Source organism: Bubalus kerabau, chromosome 2 (genome assembly GCF_029407905.1).
Source record: "Bubalus kerabau isolate K-KA32 ecotype Philippines breed swamp buffalo chromosome 2, PCC_UOA_SB_1v2, whole genome shotgun sequence".
NCBI lineage: Eukaryota > Metazoa > Chordata > Mammalia > Artiodactyla > Bovidae > Bubalus > Bubalus kerabau.
In genome coordinates, this window is record NC_073625.1 from 171,338,576 (window position 1) to 171,359,056 (window position 20,481).

Below are 20,481 nucleotides of genomic sequence, written 5' to 3' on the forward strand. Positions count from 1 at the left end.
AAACAATGGACTCACAATTCGAAGCTAAGATATGAGTAAAAGTCTTGATACTTACAAGGTTTGTAACTGTAAAAGTCATGTAACTGTGTGGGATGTTCACAGTACTTACCTCAACAGTTGTTGCAAAGAAAATATGAGAGTCTATGTATGAAGGTGCTTTTTTTAAAAAAAAATTATTACTTACTGTTATGATTAATTGACAAGTGGTAATAGCAGTCTATTAGTGAGGAAGACAGACCCTGAACTTCAGCCCTGCTTCAATTACAATAGATATGCCTTCCCTTTTCAAAGATTGCTGTTATTTCCATTTTAGTCTCACCATGTTTCCATGAGGTGAACAGATATCACCCCCGTGTCTCAGAAACTGAGACTCTGAAAACTTATGTGACTTGGTCATGATTGATCTGTGGCAGAACTGGTCTTAGGAAAAGGTCTTCTGGCTCTGAGTTCAGTGTACTTTCCACAACTCCATGCTGCCAAGCTAAATATTTAGAATTATATAAATGTTTTATTCTAAATTCTCCACTTAAGTTTGCCTGGGTTTGTAGACATTACCTGGGCTTCCCAGGTAGTGCTAGTGGTGAAGAATCCACCTGCCATAAGAGATACGGGTTTGATCCCTGGGTTGGGAAGATCCCCTGGCAACCCACTGCAGTATTCTTGCCTGGAAAATCCAATGAACAGAGAAGCCTGGAGGGCTACAGTCCATAGGGTCACACAGAGTTGGACAGGACTGAAGCGACTTAGCATGCCTGCACACACATAGACATTACCTACCTCCAGTGAAATACCAATGTTTGTATCTGTCATTTTTGCATGAATTTCACAATAGTGTATTTCTAACTTCTGGAATTTCAACTACTTGAAAAGTCATCATGGTTTTGTGGTATGATAGTCTCACAATTTCTCAGTGATATTAATAATTCATGATTATCATTACAAGGAAAAGTACATTCATTTTACATTTTTCCTATGTGATTTAAATCAGGTGGTCTCTAAAACTTTGTAACTTGCTTTATTTATATTCAAACCCTAACCTTTCCTCAGGCTTTTAAAAATTTAGGGTAAACAGCCAATTATAAAACCTTAGGAGAAAATATATTTAGTCATAAATATAAATATAGTCAGGATAAGGAAAGATTTTTTAAAGATGTTACCAAAAGCTGAATCAAAGTAAAAAATGGAATAAATTTTACTACATTCAAATGAAAAAAATTGGCATGAAGACACCAGTGACAAAGTTAAAAAAATGTTAAAAGGTTTAAGAAGGTAAGGGAATAGAAGAATATATTTGAAATGTAAATAACCAAAACTGAATAGTAACCATATTGTGTGAAGAATTAATAAACAAGAAAAAGTCATGCTGGTTAAAAGATATAATCCAAAAACTCATTAAAGAGATGTCACAAAAAACCAAAAACACACAAAATATACTTATTTCGTTAGTAATGGGAAGTGCAAAGAAAACAGTAATATTAAGCAGCCCTGATTGGTAAAAATTGGAAATTTGTTAATACTAAGCATTGGTTAGAATGTGGGAAAATGCTCCTACACTCTTATTTAGGGTGTAAATTGGTGTGACCACTTTAAAGTAACTTCAGTCTAGTAAAGTTGAAGATTCGGCATTCAGCAATTCTACCTTTAGTGTTTTCCACTTCTAGAGAACTTCACACACATTATATGCAAAGGCTTAAGTACAGGAATATCTACTGCATCATTTCTAGTCATAGTGAAAAATAGGAAACAACTTAATTGCCCTGATTCTCTTGTTAGAGGAGGGAAAAAACAATCATGATATATTCATCCTACAGAAGGCTATACTGCAGTTTAAGCACATGGACAAGATCCACTTGTATTAATACAAATAAGTTGTAAAAAAAAAAAATCTAAATGTAAAAAGCAGGATATAAAAGGTTGGTGTTGTGTGTTTAGTCACTTTAAGCCTTGTCCAGCTCTTTTGTGACCCCATGGACTGTAGCTCACCAGGCTCCTCTGTCCATGGGATTTCCCAGGCAAGAATACTGGAGCGGGATGCCCATTTCCTTCTCCAGGGATCTTCCTGACCCAGGGATACAACCTACGCTTCCTGCATTGCAGGCAGATTCTTTACCATTGAACCACCAAAGAATCCCATATAAAAGGCTACTTATAGCTAAAATTCTGTAAAACTTAAAGATGCACAAATAATAGTAATCATTGCTATGGATACCTGTATGTGAAGTATAAGAACACAGTCATGGAAGAAAAGAACACTCTCTAACTTCAGGGTACTGGTCACTTCTGGGGAAGAGGGAAAGAAGGGTCTTTAACTCTGACATATCATTTAAAACTTGTTTAAAGCAAAGTTAAGAATATATTATAATAAAAAGAGGAATAGCTCTGGTCTAGAATTTTTAAGTTCAGTGGTGCCTCTGAGTGACACCTTGACATTTCACATGTTCCTTGAACTTTCTAGGGGACAATATTAGGTCAGGGTCTGCTTCAAATGAAGCAGAGGAATGCTTCATTCAAAGAAAATCTGAAAACCCTTCTCAATGTGTAAAACAAATCACAACTGCTCAGGCAGAACCGGAGGGCTGAGCCAGGGTGGAGACCAACACTCTTGTTCCCACCTCCCATCACCACCACTCCCTCCGCAGAGCCCAGGAATTGACAGAGATCAGTTTGCAGACCCCTAAGACAGGTGACCTCTCAGGCAGCTTCTCCCTCTGCCTGTGGCTCTGTGTATTTCTTAATAAACAGCCCACATGAGGTAGAGCCTGTTTCACTGAGGAGTCCCTGCCACATATAAGGGCCCAGCAGGAAACCATCTGGGGAACAGAAGAATACTTTTCACTGTGAATAACAATCTCCTAACCTGGCTGCTCCACAAATTTGAAGTTTGAGAGAAAGATTTCTTTCCATATTTTTTTTAATTAATTCATTATCATTTTGCTGCTTATATTGCTTCCTTGGGGCTTCCCTGGTTGCTCAAACTTCTGCAGTGCGGGAGACCCAGTTCAATCCTTGGGTTGGGAAGATCCCCTGAAGAAAGGAATGGCTACCCACTAGTATTCTTGTCTGGAGAATTCCATGGACAGAGGAGCCTGGTTCAGGCTACAATCCATAGGGTCTCAGAGTCAGATACAACTGAGTGACTAGCACACACACACACACACACACACACACCCCACTTCCTTACTTCCCTAAACTTAAGCCTTCACCATTCTTTGTCCTGATCTGCTCCTCTGCTTCCTTCTTTCTTAGCCTTTATCCTTTTGTTTTTCCTTCATCTCCTCCTAGAGCCAGTTATTGGACTCCTGAAAGTGCTTGACACTCAACCTCCCAAATGAAGGTTCTAAACCCATTGCTTCTACGTTCCCATCACTCACTATTTCCTTTACTCCCTGTATCCATTTCTTGATTGGAATCAATCGAAAAGGATTGACAACCACTTCCTAATTAAGAAATTCAAAGGATTCTCCTCAATCTTTGAAATTCTTTTCTTAGTCATTGATATTGGGCTGAAGAGTCAGTGGCTCCTTGGTTATTCATCTCCTCAGTCAGTTCAGTTCAGTCGCTTAGTCGTGTCCGACTCTTTGCGACCCCATGAATCGCAGCACGCCAGGCCTCCCTGTCCATCACCAATTCCCGGAGTTCACTCAGACTCACGTCCATTGAGTCAGTGATGCCATCCAGCCATCTCATCCTCTGTCATCCCCTTCTCCTCCTGCCCTCAATCCCTCCCAACATCAGAGTCTTTTCCAATGAGTCAACTCTTCACATGAGGTGGCCAAAGTACTGGAGTTTCAGCTTTAGCATCATTCCTTCCAAAGAAATCCCAGGGCTGATCTCCTTCAGAATGGACTGGCTGGATCTCTTTGCAGTCCAAGGGACTCTCAAGAGTCTTCTCCAACACCACAGTTCAAAAGCATCAAATCTTCGGCACTCAGCTTTCTTCACAGTCCAACTCTCACATCCATACATGACCACAGGAAAAAGCATAGCCTTGAGTAGACGGACCTTTGTTGGCAAAGTAATGTCTCTGATTTTCAATATGCTATCTAGGTTGGTCATAACTTTTTTTCCAAGGAGTAAGCGTCTTTTAATTTCATGGCTGCAGTCACCATCTGCAGTGTTTTTGGAGCCCCCCAAAATAAAGTCTGACACTGTTTCCCCATCTATTTGCCATGAAGTGATAGGACCAGATGCCATGATCTTCATTTTCTGAATGTTGAGCTTTAAGCCAACTTTTTCACTCTCCTCTTTCACTTTCATCAAGAGGCTTTTTAGTTCCTCTTCACTTTCTGCCATAAGGGTGGTGTCATCTGCATATCTGAGGTTATTGATATTTCTCCTGGCAATCTTGATTTCAGCTTGTGCTTCTTCCGGCCCAGCGTTGCTCATGATGTACTCTGCAGATGCAAAAACACAGGTTCACTTTTGATTTTCTATTTTTTGTTGTTTTCAGTTGATCAGTTGTGTCTGAATCTTTTGTGACCTCATGGATGGTAGCCCTCCAGACTCCTCTGTCCATGGGATTTTCCAGGCAGGAATACTGAAGTGGGTTGCCATTTCCTTCTCCAGGGGATCTTCCTGACCTAGGGACTGAACGCACATCTGCATTGCAGGCAGATTCTTTACTGCTGAACCACCAGGGAAGCCCCTTTCTATTTTTGCTTCTCTGTTTATTGAGTTTCAGGTAAGTAACAAATAATTGAGCAAAGCATATCCCAAATGCAGTGCTAAGAAACTGTTTTGAAAAATTATTGCTTATCTGAAGTTCCCATTAAACTGGGTGTATTTTTACTTGCTAAATCTGCCATCTTTTACAGGGAACAGCACCTCCTTCTTATACCACGCTTCTCCTTAGTTTTCTGTGGCTCTGACCCTCATTCTGCTTGTCTCGTGATTGCTCACTCATTGTCCTTTCCCATGATAGTACCACCTCTTCCCATCCCAGGGTCTGTTCTTGATTTTCTTCTCTTTCCTATAGTACTTACTCCTTCAAAGATCCTGTCTATACTTGACAAATCCTTTCCTCTATGCTGATGATTTTTAATCATTTCTTCTTGGCTCACCTGTCCCCAAGCATGTATTTCCAAGTGTTTCACAGACACCTCAGACTCAGGGAACCAAGACTTCAATTAGTCCTGAGCTTTTCTGACTCCTCTTACCTCTGCCAAGTCAGTTCCTCTTCAGTCATTTTTTATTCAGCCATACTCCTAAGTGCAAAAATATGGGTTCCTTCTGTTCTTTTTTTTTTTTTAATTATTTTTGCCTCTCTATTTTACCTGCAAGCTCTGCTGCTTCTCCTTGCCATATGCCTGGCTTATTCTCAGTAAATATTGTTGAATGGATGGATGTCTCCTGGGTTTGTTTCTTTCTTTCCATTCTGTGATAAACACCTTCATTCACATCGTTGTTACCTTGTGCTCATTCTGGCAACTGTGGCTTGATAATGGTTTCCCTTCATCCAGGCCAATACTTAGGGCCCTTCAAACCAATCTACCTGAGACATCTTTTTTGGGGGGAATTGCTTCAGTTTATTTTTTGAGTAGGTAATGCATTCATGTGGCTCACATTCAAAAGGTACAAAAGGGTATGTTGAAATCTTAAAGAAGTTATTCAGTATCATCTTTTGCCAATCTGAGTTTTTAGTTGATAGTGTTTATTAAAATTTTTGTTGTTGCTGAGGTAGAGTTGCCCATCTGATTTTATAACTAGTTGAGACATAGATACAACAATGAGAAAGATGGAGATCAAAAGCTAGGTAAAATAATGAGGCTCAGTTTGTAAGCTGGCTTGCTCATCTTTAGCCCCAGAATTAGAAAGACTTATCAAACCAGCCACAGATCCATCTGGACAGAAAGCCTTCCCTATGTTTGGGAGGAACTAGGGGCATCCACTTTGAGCAAACAGGCTGATTTCAACATGGAGAGAGAGGAGGCCGTGATGCACACTCTCAATTTCTTTTCTCCAACTTAGATTGGTCACTCTCTGTGTCCTGGGGAGGATGAGTGAAAGATGAAATGAGGGCCATGAGTATTCAATCCTGTACGGTGCCCCCCTGCTGATGTGCTAATGGATTACAGCTGCTCCACAGGCTTTAGATCCCTTCACCCTTGGGCTGAGGATGGTCAGAGTCCCAGTCTTATCCTTTTAGCTCTGAATTGTCTTACCAGGACCCTAATTTCCCCACTTTCCACTGACCACAGTTTCCTCCACTGACCAAATATAATCACTTTCTGTGTGTATATAATGATGGCAAAAATCCTGGATGCACTGCGCTAAGCAGCAGTCATGTCTGTATCTATAGATAAAAGCCAGGGCGAAGAGAGTCATCCTTCACTACGTAAATACAGAAAAGCCTTCTCCAAGCCACTACCCTTCCTGCCACCAAGTTCTAATCCCTGGTCTCCCCAGAGGCAACTGATTGTATATCTATAACATGGTAACAATGGTGGTTTAGTCACTAAGTTCTGTTCAACTCTTGTGACCCCATGGACTACATAGCCCAATAGGCTCCTGTGTCTGTGGAATTCTCCAGGCAAGAATACTAGAGTGGGTTGCCATTTCCTTCTCTGGGGGATCTTTCCGACCCAGGGATCGAACCCAGGTCTCCTGAATTGCCCGTGAATTCTTTACCATCTGAGTCACCAGGGAAGCCCCATATATAACATATATGATAGTATATATACAATTTACAATAGTATGTGTATGCACACACACACATATGTATATAATACGCAGGTAAATATTCTACACTTTCTCCTTTTCCACATAAATCTTGGAACAGGCCAAATATTTTAACAGACTACCCCCAAATCTCAATGTGAGGTGAAGTGAAAGTCATTCAGTCATGTCCGACTCTTTGCAACCCCATGGACTATACAGTCTATGGAATTCTCCAGGCCAGAATACTGGAGTGAGTAGCCTTTCCCTTCTCCAGGGGATCTTCCCAACCCAGGGATCGAATCCAGGTCTCCCACATTGCAGGCAGATTCTTTACTAGCTGAGCCACAAGGAAGCCCAAGAGTACTGGAGTGGGTAGCCTGTCCCTTCTCCAGTGGATCTTCCCAACCCAGGAATCAAACCCAGTGTCTCCTGCATTGCAGGTGGATTCTTTACCAATTGAGCTATCAGGGAAGCCCAAATCTCAACAACTTAGTACACTAAAGTTTATTTATTGCTTGTGTTCAAATCCACTGTGGTCTTTGCAGTCTTCTCCAGGGGCCAGTAATCATTCCCAGCTTCCTTTAATCTAGTGGCTCTGCCACTCCCTAGTATTTGGGACCTCTGCCAGATGTTCTGTGGGAACTAACAATGGCAGAAAGACAGAGAACATAGGAGATCTTTAGAGACCAGGGTTGGAAATTACTTATATTACTGTTATCTATATTCAACTGGTCAGACCTTTGTCATGTCACACGTGATGACAAGGAAATATAGTCTAGGTATCTGGCCAGGACAGAAAAGAAAAGGAGTGTGGTGAGAACATAGCAAGTTTTATTACACATGCCAGATGGACTGTTTTATACCTTGCTGTTTTAGCTTCACAACAAATTTTAGAAAGCAGCCATATCAGTTCCTAGACAGTTTCCTCAGCCTTTCTAACAGTTGCATAGTATTCAGTTTTACAGATTGTAGTTGACCGTTGAACAACACAGGTTTGAACTGTGTGGGTCCACTTCTGTGCAGATTTTTTTCAATAGCAAATTCCACAGTCCTACATGATCCACAGTTGATGGAATCTGCAGAGGCAGAACCATAGATAAGTAGGAGTTGCAGAAAGAGAAGAATCTCGTATACAGAGGGCCAACTGTGAGTTATACCCAGATTTTCGAGCATGGGGAGTCGGCACTCCCCTACCCTGATCAAGGGTCAGCTGTATACTGTGATTTATTTAACCAGTCTGCGGCTCAGCCATCCTCAATGTTTTCTTTTTTCCCATTCATCCATCTGCAATGAATACTTTTGTCCTTATGTCATTCCACACATGTGCAAGCATATCTGTGGGATAAATTCTCAAATTAGGTGTTGCTGAATCAAACAGTATGCATATTTGACATTTTGATAGCTGTCGCTAAATTACCCTACTAAAAAGTTATACAAATTTATACTCTCAATAGCCATTTTATTGTTTAATCTTGCTGGGTAAAACATTTCTACTTTTCTTCATGTTTGAATGAATATTTCTGTGCCTCGTGCTTCCAATCCTCAGTCCATTGCGTCAACAGTTTCTTTCATTTCAATTAAGGTACAGTGACCATTTCTTGAGAAACAATCAGTGTTGGGTACCATGTAGACCCCTTTACATCTCTTATTACATCTAATCATGAAAAGCAAGTCTAGGAAGTAGGCAAATTACAAATGAGGAAACTGAGGCTCAGAGAGATTAAGTAAGTAGACTAAGCTCATCTAATTTGTAGGTGGTATATTTTCATTATATATTCTGAAATTATTCATCTTTTACCCCCTCTGGTACTTCTCACACCAAAGCATAACCTAGGGCAGAGGAAAGGAAACACTCATTCTTATGTTGTCTAGAGCTGCCTTCCCTAAGCAAGCCAAGATTTCTTTAAAAAAAAAAAAAAAAGTCTTCTATATATATATTAAAAATGCATGCAAGTTTTGATTTTCACTTTTAAGTATATCTGCATGCTTAAAATATTCAAAATATTTCAAACTACTTGCTCTTAGGTATAACTGAAGCTTCAGGAAGCCGCCAGTTTCCCCTGCGGCTTGGTGAACCCTGGCTCAGTGCTCCCAGGGCAGACAAGGGAGCATGGTTTTGTATGTTGGTGCCCCATGGAGAGGCTTCTATTCATCCTTCAAAACCCAGCTCATGTGCTGCTTCAAGATCAGGGCTCCCTGCAGGGTCAGCAAGCCCAGAGTGCTATCTGTCTTCTAAAGAACTCTGGATTGCAGCAGAGAAGGGGCTCACTAGATTTCTAATGAACAAATCATTGCAGATAAGCAAACACATTATTGTGTTAACTACTTTCATTTTTCCAAAGGAGTTGAGAATTGCCAAAATAATGAAGTCTGTTTCTGAGTGCCAACCTCTCTTAAACACTCCTAAATCTTGGTTTAAGCAGTTATGTTAGCCGGGTTCTCAACTGAAAAGCACACATTTAGTTTGCCCAGGCATACACACCCCGTTCCCAGTGATATCCCTGTCACATTGATTGACACCGGGCATGCCTTTCATTTCTTCTCCTGTCTCTGGAAAAAGGGCATAATTGCATCTGCCAGCTACCACGCAGGAATGCTGTCAGAGTTGATGAAACAATGTTTTTAAAAGGCCTCTTTGGAAGTAATATGCCACATAAATCAGAGTCCCCCATTAAAGTGGTTATTTTAGTGCTTATTTAGTTAGTAGTTGCATAGAACACATACTTTTTCCCAGGTAATTCATATTGAGTCACTGGATGCCTTAATACTTAAGCCCAAACAGAATTTTGTATCTATAACCTTCTGATGACCTTGAGAGTTGAACTTGGTAGCTTTCCTTTCTACTCTTGGAAGTTTTCAAGTTGATTATCTCTCTGAATGTATGTCTGGGCCATTCCTAGCCAAACACTAGTGCATATTTGAGATAATAGATAAAACTACTGCATCCTTGTAGTAGTTGAACATATTGGTATTTTTCTGCCTCGTACTATCTGATATTTTAAGAGTTGAATCCCAATATTTTAAAATCTCAGTTTTCATGAAGCATTCATAATTCTACCATTTGAGTGGCAGGTCTGTTGCTCCAAATTAATCATTCCTTATGTAGGGCGATAAACCATCTAAAAACTGAATGGTCTGAAGTTTTAAATTCTAGTACCTGTCTATAAATATACTGTCCCATAGTTACTGGCCACAGAAAAATAAAAATTTCAGTCCCTCTGTTCCAGTAGTCTCCAGTTCAATTGCTCAATAGATCATATGACCCATGGCTACTCTATTGGGCAGGACAGTAACAGAATACTTCCACCATCACACAAAGTTCTGTTGGATGGTGCTGGTCTCTAAAACTTGTACTTTAAGAAAAGTGTATTTAGCTTTCTGTCCTTCCATTACACACCTCTAAATCCCCCTCATACTATAATGAAAAATTTTAATTGTTTGGGCTTTTAAACCAGTCTCACCTCCAAGGCCATGATTTGAACACAAAGTCTGAAGAAAATGACACGTGGAACCGCCATCTGGAGGCTGGTGCAGTGGCAGATCCAGCCATTTCTGAGAAATTATCTGGGTTTGGAGATACTCCCAGAACTCTGATTTAGCAGTTCCTAAGCTTATAGCAAGTCTGAAAGGAACACAAATCTGTTTTGTATATACAAATAAATCCTCGTACTCTGCATGCCATTCTCAGCCTGCCAGTTTCATCTGGCTGCTCCAGAAAATATAATTCAATAGCACATTAGTTAACCTGCATGCAGGGAATGGGGCACTCTGATTATGGAAATGTTCTGGTTGAGTGATTAACCTGATTTTTGCAGAAAAACTGCAGAGGCGAGGGATTTTCTGCCCAAGATGTTGTGCCACTGTAATCCTCTCTTCCAGAAGATCACAGACCACAGCTATATGGCTTCACTCCTCCAGAACACAGAAATACATCTCTTTGCAAAAGCCTTCAAATATGCAATTGATAGACTCTTGAAGCGGCCTCAAAAATAATCAATAATGGTGTTTTAGATAATCTTAGAAAAAAAGAGTAAACTTAGAAGGAGAAGTAATCTCTTTGCCCAAATGTTGCACAGCTGTAACACTTAAGAGTTCCTGACAATGGGGCAGTTTCTTCAAATCATATAACTTTACAATATTAATTCAGATATTTCCTTTTCTTTAGTAATGAATTCTTAAAAGTGCTTACTACATGTTAGGCAATGCTGCAAGAGCTTTACAAGTATTAATTCACTTAATTTTTCCAACCACCTTAGAAATTAGGTATAAAATTATTGTATTCATCTTAAAGATGAAGAAATATGAGAGGCACAAGAAAGCTATGGATGGGCCAAGCTGATCTACCTGAATGCTCACTGGTCCAAGAGGTTGTGGCATCAGTGAGAGAATAACTAGGTTTATAAGTGGGCACCCAACTGAGTTACATGGCTCCTACTTCCCCAGCCTACCCCTTCCCAAATATTAGATGGGTAGAGTCAAGGAGCCAGTGTGGGGAAGGGAGAAGAGGGACGCTGGCAATGCTCAACTAGGCCCAAAGTAAATAGTGGAATTAAGAAAAGCTTTTCTTAATTTTTACTTAAGTAATTCTTACCTGTAATATGTAAGGTTTTTAGGGAGATATATATATATATATATATATATATATATATATAAAATTAATTCCCTGGTGGCTCAGATGGTAAAGAATCTGCTTGCAATGTGGGAGACCTGGGTTTGATCCGTAGGTGGGGAAGATCCCCTGGAGAAGGGAATGGCAACCAGTGTTCTTGCCTAGAGAATTCCATGAGTAGAGGAGCCTGGTCCATGGGGTCGCAAGAGTCAGACACAACTGAGTGACTAACATTTTCACTTTTTCATAATTCACTCTATTTTAATAGATTTGACTTTAAAAGGTAATTAATTTTTTTCCCAATTGAGAAAAATATATCGAGCAATAAGCTAGCCCTGGGAGGGATGAAAGCAACACAGAATTGACCAAAGCATCATTGTGATCCTTGATGGGTTCCCAGTCTAATGGAAAAGACAGTCAAACAGAAACTGATAAATTATGTTATGAAATATATGCTACAAGGGAGGATATAGAATGCTGAAAGAGCACAGAAGAAAGTACAGTCGGTTTTGACTGGGGAAATCAGCATGCTTCAGAGAGAAGTAGTTTTTGAGAATCAGCCTCAGAATGAGTAAGAATTCGGGCAAAAAAGTATAGAAAGTGTAGTTATAAGACCTGTACGTCTGAAAGGTTTTGATGAGTGTTGTAATGGTAAGAAGGCCTTAGTGGAGAAATAATGAATGGCAGTGTATGTGTGTGCATGTGTGTGTGCACGCACGTGTGTGTGTGTGTGTATGTGTGTGTGTGTGTGTGTGTGTGCATGTATAAGAGCGAAAGACGGAGTGTGAGAGAAGTAGAGAAGAGGATGAATCTAAGGAAGCTTTTAAAGATTAAATTAGTTTTCATTTTCAGACTACTCAGCACAGAGCATGTATTGGATTCAAGAATTTCTACATCTCATTTCATCATACTTCACACTAAGGAATTTTTGCCAAGTTTATTTTAGCATTTAAGTAAAAGCCAATAAACAAATACTAGAAAAATCCTGTTTCTCTTTCAAATGTGTTTTTCCAGAGTCTGGAAAATATTTTGAACTTTGGAATAGGATAAAGCAGGGAAAACTAAGACTAAATTTCTAAAAATGTTTTTATTTGGGAAAATTTTAAATAAATCCTGTCAGAAGCTAAAATGTTTGAACACTACCAATCCCCTCAACCAGAAAAAAATAAAATAGAATAAAAGCATTTAAAATATGAAGAATGAATAGCTAATCAAAATAAAAGCAAAAAATTTTCTTTGCCTAGAAATGTTTCATTCAGATTTTATGTTGTTCATATTAGCTACAGAATGGAACATAAGTTTTACATTTAAAATATTACTTTATAAGTTATACTCAAAAAAAAATAAGTTATACTCAATCATAAATTTCTAAGTTTGCATTTTCTCTTATTTTTATCTCTACTAATTTAATAGCATGTTGATATGTCTCATACAACTTTAGCAAAGGCAACTATAACTTTTTTTTAAATTTATTTTTATTAGCCCAAAAGAGCATCTTCCTAACTACATATTTGTCTTTTTTGGCAGATGACATTTGATCCAGAGATCTTCTTCAATGTTTTACTGCCGCCAATTATATTTCATGCTGGATATAGTCTAAAGAAGGTAAATATACAGTGATTGTTTTCGTCTTTTATCATTAAATAGAGAATCTTGCCAGCACTAATGAAAAAAAAAAAGCATCATTTTATTTTACGTGTTTACCTATTTGGTAAAAATATCATTGTCTTAGATTATATGATGCAGATTCAAATCTGACATGCTTAGAATTCTAAACTGGCCCTGTCCAGTATACTGATTGATAGTCACGTGCAGCTATTTAGCCCTTGAAACTTGACTAGTCTGAATGAAGATGCACTTTAAGTGTACAATATGCACTGGATTTTACAGGCTCGGTATAAAAAAAGAATGTAAAATATTTCTACAATGTTTTATATTTATTTCATGTAGAAATGATAATTTTTGAATACATTATATTATCAACGTTCATTTTACTTTTTAAAAACTTATTTTAATATGACTACTAGAAAAGTACATATGTCATTTTATTTTTTTACATATGTCATTTTAAATGACATATATGGTTTACATTATATTTCTATTGGGCAATATTATTCTAGATGATTATAACCAAAGAGTTTGCTTTTAATTAACATTGAGTTTATAGAAAGTTCATTCTCGCATTTTTTGCACTTGCAAAACATGACTTATGTGTAGCCTGAACATGTACATTTCCTAAATTAGTAATTCACACCAACGTCTACATGCTAGCCTCCCCAGGGCCAAAGATCAAGGCTCCAGCCTGAATGAGTTTTGAGATGCAGAGTTAATGTGGTTGCTTTCCTGGCTGCCCACCCCTTACTCCAGAGATTCCTAGGGCGCTCCTCCCTTTGGCCTGTGGGCTTCAGCAGCCTTTACTTGTTCAGTACAGACTTGCTTTTCTTGTGTACTTTGGGCTCCCTCTTGCTGTCAGTTCTGGCTACTTAGCTACCACTTACAGAACTAGAAGGGAGTTTTTCCAAGCAAGCGTTTGAAAAGATTTAGAAAGCTGGATTTATTCCGCTCATCCTTCTTCATCCTAGCCCCAAGACTAAGCATCATTTTGTGTGATTCATTAAAATAAACTGTTGTAGGTGATTAAGGTTTGGTTTCATCACTTTCAGAAAAACAGTAAATCAGAGATCCAATAAAAGTCAAACGGCAACTTAAATCTTTTACAACAGTATATTTAAAGTGCTAGAGGGGTTTCAGTGACAACAAAACTTCTTAAAAACTTTGTCTTCCTTTAATCATTCCAGAGTCCTGCATGACCATTGCCCCAATCCCTTCCTCCTCTCTCAGGGCCAGCCAGTTCTGGCCTGTCACTTTCCAGATGTATTTTTTCCCTATTTGTTGGCAACCTCTGTCCTTTACACTGTAAATCAGTTAAGTTATCTTTGTACAATAAGGCCAGCAACTGAGGCTCCAAAAACAAAATCGGCCTTAACAGTGAGGAAAGGGAGAGGCTGTGAAAACACATGCATTTGTTTTTATTTCTTGTTATGCTAAGAAGAAAAAATCTGATGTACTATATGAAATCTATCTTTTCCTCCCCAGAGACACTTTTTTCAAAACTTGGGATCTATTTTAACATATGCCTTCTTGGGAACGGCCATCTCCTGCATCGTCATAGGGTAAGTGACATTTGGAGCTTAAGTTCCAGAAGGCTGTGGGGCCAATCTCACGTTTCCTGGCCTCACACTATGTGGGTGAATTTTTTTTTTTTTTTCAGTATATCACATCTTGACACTTTTTTCTGACTCAATTCCAAGGCTTGCATGTCTTCTGAGAAACACAAGGCTTCAAATCAAAGCAAACTAGAATTATATTGTTGGATTTTCTCTGAGTTTTGAACTTCTGACTTAGACAATGTGGCTAATTTGGTTTGAATTATGTGAAGCACATTGTCTTTTTTTTGGCTTAAATAATGCAGTAAGCACACACTGTATTCTTTTTCCATCTTCTTTGCAGGATCTTACCTGTATTTGACAGGACTACAATAGTTATATATGTCAGGGGTTTTCTTTCTAAGGGAAAGTTAACAAGAGAGCAGTCTGAGACAGACATTTCTAAATATCAGCAGAGTTGTTTAATGCTGGGATGGCTTTTTGGTTGATACACTGTAGAATCCAGACTTGTTTTTTTCTCATTATATTTTATTGGTTATGCTGTGAGCCCCAAACTCTGGCTTGCAACTCATCATAAAGCAGAATGTGGTACAAAATGGTGAAGCGAATCCAATTCACTTACAATTCTATCAATACATTAAATCTCCACTGTAGAAAACACATCCAGCTGCTCTGACTATGATGGTGTGGATGTCTTAAATTGTCTAATACAGCCAGTTCTACACTGAAATTTTACTGCATACAGCTGTTATATCCCTAAAACAAGAAACTGAGGCTAAAAACACACATTAGTCACTCACCTAGCCCTTTCCTTATGAAGTGTTTAGTGTGTGTCACTGGAAGGCTAAGGAGCTATCATTACTTGGACCTGAAAATGGAGAGTAGGGGGGGTTATGTTGAATTCGCTCTTAAATTTTTATTGGTTCAAGCCTAGAACAACTCAGGCTACATTATATGAAAATGTCCAGCATGGTTAAGTTAGTGAGGAAGCTGAAGATTTTAACAGCTGAAGCTGGAGGCTTGCAGAGATGTAGACTGGGGACCCTCATAAAGTCTGGACAACTAAGGGGTCTATCAACTGTTTGTGATTGAGAGTCACAGTGCATTGGATCCTTCTGGAAGCTTGTTCAAGGGAGAGCTTTTCTGCTCTGTGAGTATGCCATAGCTAAGTATTCAAACTTCAAAGCTGGCAAGGGCCTCAGAGATCTGTGTGATTAAACTCTTCCTTCTGAAGATGAGAAATGTAACATCTTAAAAGGCTAATTAATTGTTTCAGTCTCACCATCTATAAGTAGTAGGACCTTGGTCAGGACAAAATTAAAAACTGCTGCTCTTGATCCAGCAGCTCTTGCTATCACCCTCTCTTTATTTAACAATTTATCTTTAATTCCTACACATCCCTAATCATTGTTCCTATACATCCACTCAAGACTTTGAGATGTGTAAACTTTAGATACTTATCAGTTTATAGCAAAGATTGATTTTTAGCAGTTTTATAATATGGAAATCTGAAATTTATAATAGATCTAAATTCTAAACTTGTAGACAATATTATCAAATTATGGCATAATCAGTTTCATTATTACTCTGTTTCCTTGCATAACTGACTTCAAGTATACTTGTTTGTGCATTTACATAACATGCTTTTGCTATTATTAAAACTCTATACATCTCTTTTGTAAAGCACAATATAATGTGTGTGTGTGTGTGTGTGTGTGTATACTAACATGCATGCATTGTATGTAATTGACTTGTTCTTAAAAATTTCAGTTCAAGAAATCCAGTAATATGTATTTATTGGAGCTGAGAAACTCTGCTAATTAATTTTTAAGGCCACAGTTAACCATTTATAATAGAAAGTGATTTGAGTAAGATGTGCAGCCTGGCAAAACCTTTAGAACATGGTTCTAAAGGTTGAACAACAAAAACTTATAGGGTGCCTTCCTAATGTGGATCATTAGATTGTAATGCGGAAGGGATAGATAAGTTAAAGATTTTAGGATCTTATGCCGCAAGGTAAGGGAAACCCTTAAAAGAGCTTTAGCTTGAGAGTGACAAGATCAGATTTACACTTTGGGAAGGTCATTCTGGTGGCCATGTGAAGTGGGAAAAAGGCAGCAAGGGGACTATTTCTTGAGACAATTTCTAAGCTAGGTTGGAAATGATGAGGGCTTAGTATCAGGCAGTGGCAGTAAAGATGGATATTGAATCATCAATTTGTTGAAATCCTGAGAGAATGAGGTCATGCAGAGCAAGTATGTGGAGTGAGAAAGGTAGGTATCTGGGCAACAGCACTATCTGAAGAAGGGGAGAGGTGCCCTCAAAAGATGAAGAAGTACTGGGCCAAATAAACAGGAAGCAAACCAGCAGGGATTGTGTCTGGAAAACAAGGTAAAAGGTAGATGGAGGGTGGACAGTGTCTAACACAGGAGTGGTCAAGTGGGACAGACATAGATATCCATTGGATTCAATCCCTGGGAAATGATGGGTGACTCCACACTTACGCTATGGGCAGAAATAGAGGAAGAACATTGGCAGGTTCAATTGTTCAGGGTACTGTACGATGAAAAACAATCATTGTTTTATGCTGCTCTCCAGATACAATTTCAAAAATTTTGAAGTGAAGTTAGTGGTGGTTTAGTCACTAAGTTATGTCCAACTCTTGTGACCATATGGACTGTAGCCCACCAGGCTCCTCTGTCCATGGGGTTATCTAGGCAAGAATACTGGAGTGGGTTGCCATCTCCTTCTCCAAGGGAACTTTCTGACCCAGGGATCAAACTCACGTCTCCTGCATTGGCAAGCACATTCTTTAAAACTGAGCCACCTGGCAAGCCCCAGCTTAATTTATAGGTATGCTCAAAACATTCCATAAGCAGCACCTAAGATAAATTTTATTTATGCTTAAAGCAACTAAATTACATAATAAATCCCACGACAAACAATATGGGTCTCTTAGATAAGGAAATCCCCCATTTCCTTCTTCAGGGGATCTTCCCAATCCAGGGATTGAACCCAAGTCTATTGTATTACAGGTGGTCTCCTGCATTGCAGGCGGATTCTTTACCAACTGAGCCACCAGGGAAGTCCACTGAAGGAAAGGCACACACTTAAATTCAGACCAAAATGATACTTTCATAATTTGGTAACTCCCATTTTGTGAATCACTCAAATTTAAACTTAAATCTTAGAAAACAACCAGTTCTATTCTCCTGATAAATTAATAGTGACAAGAACAATACAACAAAAATTTATTGAAAGCTTGATATGTACCATGCCCTTTTAAAAACTGCTTTACAAGGATTATTTCATTTAATCCTCCAAATAATCCTATTAAGTAGATACTATTATTACCCTCATTTAACAGTTGAGACAGCTGAGGTTCAGAGAGAATAACACGGTATAAGTAGTAGGGCTGATATTAGTAACTAAATAGTTTGGCTCCTGAGTCATACTCTTCATGCCAAAAAATTGCTTTACTTCTATTTTTATTAGCACAAAAACATTTAAAATATTAAAATAAAAAATAAAATGGTAGAATAAATATTTACTAACATGCCACATGTTTCTTTGTTTATCCCCTTAAAAGTTCTCATAGACATGAGAGATTTTTATCAAGAATCCCATCTAAAAAGAAATCCACATTTTTAAGGGGAAGAAGGAATGCCTGAGTTTATGCAGATATATTTATATTTGGATAAAATAGGCAAGAGGAGGGACTGAGGACAATCAGTTAGAATGGAGGCTGAGAATAATTTTAAAAAGTGGGTAGATCCTGGGTAGTGATTTAGTGAAGAGGGATGAAGAAGTTGGATTTTACATACTATCAAGTGTGTTAGTCCTGGTGGGTATTAGGAATATTGTGCAATTTTCCATGTTGGAGATCAGTCTCACAGAGTGATGTAAGAGAATGTGGGAACTGGAGTGCTGGAGAGTCAGCTGACAGATGCCCGTGCATCTCAGGATCAGAAATGTATGAGGATGTGAAGATCATGAAGAGTGATCGTGGAATATGCATGAAAACTCAGCCTGTGGGCCATGATCTTCTGCTGGTAAACCCTGTAATCAAACTACAGGTTAGTGCTAGAGCTGGACTCAGATGTTCTTTAGGATTTGAGATTGTTGGGTCCGTTTAAATGAAAAAGTTCTTAAGTTTTATTAACTTCATTTCATTTAGAAAATTAGGTGTAAGTCGTCTTTCAATTTACATGGGAAAGTTTAACAATATCCCCCTGGGAATAAAGTCGAAGACATTTTTAAACATTTTTTTAAGGTTAAATTGTTCATCTTTTCTAGTTGTCTCCCCCATTTTATCACTTAAGAAATATTTAAAATATGTCTCTGCTTTGAAATAAAATCCATGTATTTGAATTATTTTGCTATTCATTTCCTCCAGCTTTGAGAGCTGTTCCTTTCCTGTTGACTCAGTGTCTCCACTTTCATGGTCACATAGGTGTATCATCACAACGCCAACCGACCTAGTGTTTACTGGCATCATGTTTATTTTTGTTCTAAGAACTGATCAGTGTCTGTGAAACACTTCTTTAAGAGAATTGAAAATGATATACTTTTAGCTTCTCTGTTAAGGACAAATTAAAACAAGTACCACAGCTTAAAAAAATATTTTGAAAAAGGGGGTATGGATCTAAATGATGAAGAATGGGGTGTTAATTTTAAGGAAAGCTCACTTTTTAAATTGCATTCCATGTGCCAGACATTGACCTATGCTTTTTACAAGTATTATCTCATCTTATTCTCATAGTGCCCCTATGAGACAGGCACTATTATCATCTTTCTTTTACATGCAAGGATGCTGAAGTTGAGACTTGCTCAAGGTTACACAGCAAGTAAGTGGTAATAAATGGCACAGCCTGTCTGACTTGAGAACAATACTCTTAGAGTCTCTTTGTCCTCCTCCTAAGATGATGCATTATATTTCCTCTAGTGTTTTGCAATTAATAATTATATATGCAAGACAAACCAATCCCTCAGTAATTTTATATTTTCACATTTATCATTGTCACATTTTAACATTATCACATTTATCACTCAGTCATGTCTGACTCTTTGCGACCCCATGAACTGCAGCATACCAGGCTTCCCTGTCTTTCACTATCTCCCAGAGTTGCTCAAACTCATGTCTGTGAGGCAGTGATGCCATCCAACCATCCCATCCTAGCAATTATGAAAAATATGAATGTTTGATAATGAGCTATGAATATAACTGCAGTGTAGAAATTGAACCTGTCCTTTCTTACTGGAGATAGTTGGAAGGATGGTATGACTTCATTTTACTTCCTTAGAATTGCTGGATTTGGGGTAACTCACTCTGGAAAACCTGGATTCAGGTGTGAGGTTGTTTATATCATTCATATCAACATTCTTCAGGAATGTTGTTTTACCTGCTGGACTCTCTAATAGGCCACAGAAGCGTGCCTGACACAACCCTCTTGTGTTATCATCCCCACTGAGCTGGGGCCTGTAGGCCTGAGCACCCATGGAGCTAGTTATGGAATCAGTGTTTCTCTGTCCTTGAAAGGGATAAGGTTTGTTGATGTTCAGCAGTCTCAAAAGGCTGACTCCTAAACCTGGAAGAAGGAACAAGGGTCTAGAATCAAAACCTGAAGAAGTATGGTTCATGGATGGAGGCCAATATGTCAGTGCCTTAAGCTCTAACGCTGTAAAGAGAATGATTTACAGCAGTTCTTAGTTACTAATCCAGTTCTTAATCCAGGAAACACAGACCATTAGATGTGCATAGAAGGACTTCAGCAAGGCAGTTAACCCCCTTAAATCATCCATGAATTTTTTATGAGAGAGGGTCTATATAGATTTCACTGTTTCATCAGCTTTGCTAGGGAGTAGCAGTTCCCAAAGAACATGTTTTTCAAGAACCTAAGCAAAGAGAGAGCTGGGAAAGGAAGGATTTTACACATCTCCATGTTTAATTAGAACTGAAGAATTCTCTAGACTGCATTCAGGGTAGCTCTAAAGTCCGAAAATATGTGTCCTATTATTTTATCTGGACTATAGAGTAATAACAATAAA

At 38.6% G+C, this 20,481-nt stretch overlaps 1 protein-coding gene across 1 annotated transcript in view; it reads left to right on the forward strand.

Annotated features, from left to right (window-relative positions):
- The window catches only part of SLC9A9 (solute carrier family 9 member A9), a 647,485-nt gene that overhangs the window by 43,545 nt on the left and 583,459 nt on the right, over window positions 1-20,481 (forward strand). The window contains exons 3-4 of the mRNA XM_055569424.1: window positions 12,794-12,871; window positions 14,363-14,439. Of these exons, the coding sequence (XP_055425399.1) occupies window positions 12,794-12,871; window positions 14,363-14,439 (155 nt within the window). The remainder of the gene's footprint in view (window positions 1-12,793; window positions 12,872-14,362; window positions 14,440-20,481) is intronic.